Here is a 6,968-nt window from a genome sequence, read left to right as displayed (position 1 = left end):
TCTAGAATTCAGAATATCGCACGTTCTTCACGATCTTGGTTGTGGCTAAATGGATAAGATTGAGACTTTGAGAGGCAGACCATTTGAACTCAGCAAGCAACGATCAGGCATCAGATAAAGGCACGCTAACTGGTACGATACACTGTCGTTTTTCCGCACCGCAACGAAAATAAACTAGTGGCCTACGTCACTTTCTTTAATTGACGAAGCTGGGGCTGGGGCCAAGTTTTTTCTTAACAAAAAAGTTTTTTTTCGAGAGTACGCAAAATGGGTACCATAGCTTTATAGAAGAAGAGAAAACAATTACAAAACAACTAACACTTGCTGCGAACAACAAGCATAGCACCAACTCCACATCCGGCTAGTCCAAAGACAGCCACCAACGACCACACAACTACAAAGCAAAAGAGCCTGCTCAACACCGAAAACATTGCCGCGTCTCGACCGACAACGGTCACCACCGAAGAGCAGCAACTTCCACCAAGCATCTCTTGTCGACGCACCATCCTCCCTTGATGCCTAGGAGATAGCAAGAGGACGGCAGGATCCGATCTGACCCGAGGAAGACGCCGTCTTGAAATCACCGCGAGGATCGTGCATAGCGCCGAAGTGAACGATTATGGGCAGCTGCGAACACCGGGGGAGCGCAACAAGGGACAACCAGACCATGTCTCCTAGCACGATGCACCCAACAGAGGGACGCCGTTGAAGACGCCGCCATCGTGCCGACCCAGCACCGGATCAAGGCTTTCGCCAGGAGACAATTGCCAACACCAAGCGAGCGAGGGAGATGGCGACACACTCGGCTACGCCTTCAAAGAGGGAAACGACACCCACGGGTGCCATCGCCGCCGGCCCGGCCATAACCGGACATGACTTTCATCCGTAATGCCACGCATCTCCGCACCTCCAGGTATAGGCAGAGCCGACCAAGAAGTCTCGCACCGCCGTCACCGCAGCAACTTGCCATCGAAGCCGTGCAGCCAAGGTCCTCCCACACCCGCACTGCCGAGAGAACGCGACCAACAGCCACAAACCACCCAGACGAGGAGCCGCAGCAGCTAACCATGCCGTGCAAGGGCTGAATCCAGCACGACGGCCTTCACCCGCTTCAGGTGACCGCCGCGCAACGAACTCAACCCCAAGGCCAGATTGAATCTGGGGGAAATCCGATCTGGCCAGCACCTCCCTCCCCAACTCCGGCGCCATCGCATCCGGGAGCAACCCAGCGCGCCCAGCACCCTGAGGCGGCCGGCCGCCTGCTGCCCGCCATGGACTCCCTCCTAGCAAGGCCTCGCAGCGCCGCCGCCGCCAAAGCCCGGAGCTCGCGCCGTCGCCCCCATCTAAGCCGGCGCCCCAGCCTCCGACACCACTCTGCTACGGTCATGGCCCGAGTCCACCTCTCCGCCGCGCCTCCGCCGTGCGCCAGCGACAGCCGCCGCGGATCCCACTGCCCCCGCCGCCGGCCAACACACCACCAGGCAGCCCCGAAGACGTCCACTCCGCGCGAAGGGGCCCGTCGGGGGGTGCGCCTCCAGCACCCGCCGCCTTCGACGGCCGGGCGCGGCTGCCCGGCGGCGATGGCAGTGGTCGGGGCGGTGGATCTGGGCCTCTTTTGTTTAGGGTTTGGGGGGCCTCCGGAGCCGCACGCGCGTGCGACCCGGGAGGCGTTTCGGGAGGAGACTAGAGAATACAATTACATTTACTTAACAAAAAGATAAACAGGGGAAAAGTACAGCGTCGTGTTTTTCCTGTGGAAAGTTTACAGGGCAGAGCATGCTCGGTCTCAGGCCGAGACCAACAAACAGTAGGCATTCCTGCACGGCAGTCGGCAGGGCACAAACATCATACTCCATACAGACCTGTACAACTGAGCAGGCATGCACCTCAGTTCGAGTCTGAACTTCTTTCACATGGCACAGGCATGTGTTTTCTACTGTTCCCACACCGAGCGGTAGAAAAAAAAATTGTGCTGCCTGTTTGCTCCGGGCAGGAGAGGAAGAACGGCAATGGGCAAAAACGGCGGGGCTTTCGTTCAAACGAACGATGGGGAAGCAAGCAGGACGACGAGGCAGAGAAAGCAAAAGCAGCACGTAACAAGCCAACCTTGCTTTGTTTTCAGTTTCAGCCATCAGTCCACGCTTTCTCCTCTGCTTTGTCTCCTCCCTTTGCTCCCACTGCTCTTCCGCGAATTGACGAATCATGAGTGTGCGTGAGCGTATCGCGCATGGGGCCTATGAATTCTGAACTCCTCATGCCTGCCCTGCCTGCCGCCAGGGGCTTTCGAAAACCCATGCTGCATGCACGCAGACGACAGACATAATTAGCGCCGGGCAGAGTTCAGATGATCATGCCTGTCTCCTGCCCGTGCCGGCGCTGTCTCGCTTTCCATTCTCCCACATTGCCTTCTCTCTAGGATAGGAACTACTACTGCACAGTAGTGCAGTGCAAGTAGTTCATAAAGCTTGAGCTCTAGTCCCAGTAGCGGCAACAAGCACTTGCACCCTTTAAGATCGCCCCTGCAAGCTCACACACTGCTCTCAGCACAGGCTGACACGAGGAGCTCAAGTCGAAGTTGTAGCTAGCGAGAAGCCAAGAAGCCAGTCATGGGATGGGGAAGCAGGAAACAGCAGCACGGGACGCCGCAACGCGCATTGGGGCTAGGAGGAGAGATCGGCGAACGCAAGGGCGGTGGCAAGAGCAAGGCCTTCTCCTTCTCCTTCTTGCCGCTTTCGTGGCTCTCCAAGCTCGCCACGAAGCCCAAGCGCGCGCCCGCGTCCACGCACGAGGGCCGCGGAGGCGCTGGCGCTGACGCCCCCCCGCCGTTCAAGTCGGGCCTTCCGGAGCGCGCCGCCAGCCCGGCAAAGGTGGCGATCGCGCCGGCGGGCCGGCTCAGCTCGCCCTCGCCGCGTCGCTCTCCCGCTGTTCTGCGGCGGCTCTTTGCTGGCAACGACAACGCCGACGCCGTGGCCGCGCGCGGGCGCCATCGCCCTGCCGCAGCCGTCGCTGCCGCCGAAGAAGTCGTACCAAGGCGGCTCTCTGTTGGCAACGACAGCGCCGACGCCGTCGCCCCGCGCCGTCACTGCAGACCCCGGCGCCACTGCTCCCTCGGCGGTGACCGTGACCTCCAGGCGCCGCTCGGCAAACACATCCCCTTCTCCCTCGCCGGCTCCCCAGCGCAGCCACCGCCTTCAGCACAGACGGCAGCGGCCGCGGCACCGTCGGACACGGACGGCGGGGGCGCTCGGCTGAGGCGTCGGCACCGTGGCCGCCGGCACCGGCGCAGCGTCAGCGGCGGCCGTAGGTCGTCGTTCTCCGGAAAGGTGACGCTGAGGGTGAAGGTGCGGTCGCCGCGGCGGTCGGCGCCGGAGCTGGAGAGCCTCGCCGTGGTGCGACGGACGCGGGACCCGCAGAGGGCGTTCAGGGAGTCGATGTACGAGATGATCGCGAGCAGCGGAGGGACCGACGCCCGGCCGGAAGAGCTGGAGCGGCTGCTGGCGTGCTACCTCGCCCTCAACGCCGACGAACACCACGACTGCATCGTCAAGGTCTTCCGCCAGGTCTGGTTCGACCATGTCAACCTGCCGCCGCCTCGACGGGGCAGGGACCGGGAGGAACACCCCGGACGGCACGCGAGGCCGTAAATTCTCTAACGCAAGCAGTTGCGGTATGCATGTACATTACGTACGTTATTATGCCGGATTTACCTTGGAATTTTCGTAAATCTCTGTCACTCCAAAATTCTAAAAAAAAAGGCTCGCCAGCCTGAAACGCAGAGACAATTTACCGAGCTACGATGAAAATAGGGAAACGTTTAAAAACAACCGGACAGAAATCATCCGCTTCACCTGGACGCCACGCGTCCTGGTAGACCTGCACGCATGACGTTCTTTCCTGCCGGGCCACTCGTTTCTTAGAGCATCTCCAACAGACACGAGGTAGTCCCGTAATAACTAACTCGCCTGAAAAAGTAGGATCGCATCGGGCGATCAAGGAGGCGACCGGGATCCCTTGCGCGCCGCCGGTGACGCCGCCGGTTCCCTCTCTCTCCGTCGGCCGCTCCGGCGACGGGAGGGAGGGGGAACCCCGGGTCTGTTCGCTAGGTGGGTGTGTGGTAGGGTTAGGGTTGAGGGAGACGCTCCCGAGGCCGTTGCGGTGGTGTCGCGTTGGAATAAGTTTCTCCGGGTTCCGTTCGCGGTCAGGCGAGGCTTTTGCCTTCGTCTAGGAGCCAGCGGTGTTGGGGATCCCCGGATCTCGTCGAGGTCGCGGGCTATGGTGGTTGGAGGTCCATCGGCACTGGCTGTTTGGATCCTCAGATGGGCGATGTGTTGGGGAACGTTGCAGAAAATAAAATTTTTCCTACGATTTCACCAAGATCCATCTATGAGTTTATCTAAGCAACGAGTGAAAGGAGAGATGCATCTACATACCACTTTGTAGATCGCGAGCGGAAGCGTTCAAAAGAACGGGGTTGAAGTAGTCGTTCTCGTCGTGATCCTATCACCGGAGATCCTAGCGCCGAACGGACGGCACCTCCGCGTTCAACACATGTACGGCCAGCGTGACATCTCCTCCGTCTTGATCCAGCAAGGGGAAGGAGAGGTTGATGATGATCCAGCAGCACGACGGCGTGGTGGTGGACGCAACAGAACTCCGGCATGGCTTCGCCAAGCTGCTGCGGGAGGAGGACGAGGTGTAGCAGGGGGAGGGAGGCGCCAAGACTTGGGTGCGGCTGCCCTCCCCCTGCCCTCCTTTATATAGGCCCCCAGGGGGGGCGCCGGCCCTAGGAGATGCAATCTCCCAAGGGGGGCGACGGCCAGGGGGGTGGAGTGCCCCCCAAGGCAAGTGGTGCGCCCCCCCACCTAGGGTTTTCAACCCTAGGCGCAGGGGGGCCCAAGGGGGGGCGCACCAGCCCACTAGGGGCTGGTTCCCCTCCCACTTCAGCCCACGGGGCCCTCCGGGATAGGTGGCCCCACCCGGTGGACCCCCGGGACCCTTCCGGTGGTCCCGGTACAATACCGGGTGACCCCGATGTTGGAGAACGTAGTAATTTCAAAACTTTTCCTACGCACACGCAAGATCATGGTGATGGCATAACAACGAGAGGGGAGAGTGTTGTCCACGTACCCTCGTAGACCGTAAGCGGAAGCGTTAGCACAACGCGGTTGATGTAGTCGTACGTCTTCACGATCCGACCGATCCAAGTACCGAACGTACGGCACCTCCGAGTTCAGCACAGGTTTGAAGGAAATATGCCCTAGAGGCAATAATAAAGTTATTATTTATTTCCTTATATCATGATAAATGTTTATTATTCATGCTAGAATTGTATTAACCGGAAACTTGATACATGTGTGAATACATAGACAAACATGGTGTCACTAGTATGCCTCTACTTGACTAGCTCGTGAATCAAAGATGGTTAAGTTTCCTAGCCATGGACAAAAGAGTTGTCATTTGATTAACGGGATCATATCATTAGGAGAATGATGTGATTGACTTGACCCATTCCGTTAGCTTAGCACTTGATCGTTTAGTATGTTGCTATTGCTTTCTTCATGACTTATACATGTTCCTATAACTATGAGATTATGCAACTCCCGTTTACCGGAGGAACACTTTGGGTGCTACCAAACGTCACAACGTAACTGGGTGATTATAAAGGAGTACTACAGGTGTCTCCAAAGGTACATGTTGGGTTGGCGTATTTTGAGATTAGGTTTTGTCACTCCGATTGTCGGAGAGGTATCTCTGGGCCCTCTCGGTAATGCACATCACTACAAGCCTTGCAAGCAATGTAGCTAATGAGTTAGTTACGGAATGATGCATTACGTAACGAGTAAAGAGACTTGCCGGTAACGAGATTGAACTAGGTATTGGATACCGACGATCGAATCTCGGGCGAGTAACATACCGATGACAAAGGGAACAACGTATGTTGTTATGCGGTTTGACCGATAAAGATCTTCGTAGAATATGTAGGAGCCAATATGAGCATCCAGGTTCCGCTCTTGGTTATTGACCAAGAATAGTTCTAGGTCATGTCTACATAGTTCTCGAACCCGTAGGGTCCTCACGCTTAAGGTTTCGATGACAGTTATATTATGAGTTTATGAGTTTTGATGTACCGAAGGAGTTCGGAGTCCCGGATGAGATCGGGGACATGACGAGGAGTCTCGAAATGGTCGAGACATAAAGATCAATATATTGGATGACTATATTCGGACTTCGGAAAGGTTCCAAGTGATTCGGGTATTTATCTGAGTACCGGAGAGTTACGGGAATTCGCCGGGGAGAAGTATTGGGCCTTATTGGGCCATACAGGAAAGAGAGAGGGGCTGCCTAGGGCAGGCTGCACGCCCCCCCCCCCAAGGCCTAGTCCGAATTGGACTAGGGGGAGGGGCCGCACCCCCTCCTTCCTTCCCTTCTCTCTTCCCCTTCCTTCTCTCCTACTCCTACTAGGAAAGGAGGAGTCCTACTCCCGGTGGGAGTAGGACTCCCCCCTTGGGCGCGCCTCCTCCTCCTTGGCCGGCCCTCCTCCCCTTGCTCCTTTATATATGGGGGCAGGGGGGCACCCCATAAAACACAAGTTGATCTACGGATCGTTCCTTAGCCGTGTGCGGTGCCCCCCTCCACCATATTCCACCTCGGCCATATCGTCGCGGAGTTTAGGCGAAGCCCTGCGCCGGTAGAGCATCATCATCGTCACCACGCCGTCGTGCTGACGGAACTCATCCCCGAAGCTTTGCTGGATCGGAGCCCGGGGATCGTCATCGAGCTGAACGTGTGCTGAACTCGGAGGTGCCGTACGTTCGGTACTTGGATCGGTCGGATCGTGAAGACGTACGACTACATCAACCGCGTTGTCATAACGCTTCCGCTTACGGTCTACGAGGGTACGTGGACAACACTCTCCCCTCTCGTTGCTATGCCATCACCATGATCTTGCGTGTACGTAGGAATTTTTT

The 6,968-nt window shown here is 57.4% G+C and overlaps 1 protein-coding gene across 1 annotated transcript; it reads left to right on the top strand.

The window, feature by feature from the left end:
• The first annotated feature begins 2,181 nt into the window (after positions 1 to 2,181).
• Positions 2,182 to 3,714, top strand: LOC123096301 (uncharacterized). The gene has a single exon (XM_044518000.1). The coding sequence runs from the start codon at positions 2,607 to 2,609 to the stop codon at positions 3,642 to 3,644; it is 1,038 nt and encodes a 345-aa protein (XP_044373935.1). The 5' UTR covers positions 2,182 to 2,606; the 3' UTR covers positions 3,645 to 3,714.
• Positions 3,715 to 6,968: the final 3,254 nt, after the last annotated feature.

This window comes from Triticum aestivum, chromosome 1B (genome assembly GCF_018294505.1).
Source record: "Triticum aestivum cultivar Chinese Spring chromosome 1B, IWGSC CS RefSeq v2.1, whole genome shotgun sequence".
In the NCBI taxonomy this organism is placed as follows: Eukaryota; Viridiplantae; Streptophyta; class Magnoliopsida; order Poales; family Poaceae; genus Triticum; species Triticum aestivum.
The sequence above is the reverse complement of the archived record's forward strand: the minus strand, read 5'-3'. Positions and strand labels throughout refer to the sequence as shown.

Bases quoted from the DNA above. Each gene is read 5' to 3' on its own strand.
- LOC123096301 (XM_044518000.1), top strand. From the start codon at position 2,607: ATGGGATGGGGAAGCAGGAAACAGCAGCACGGGACGCCGCAACGCGCA.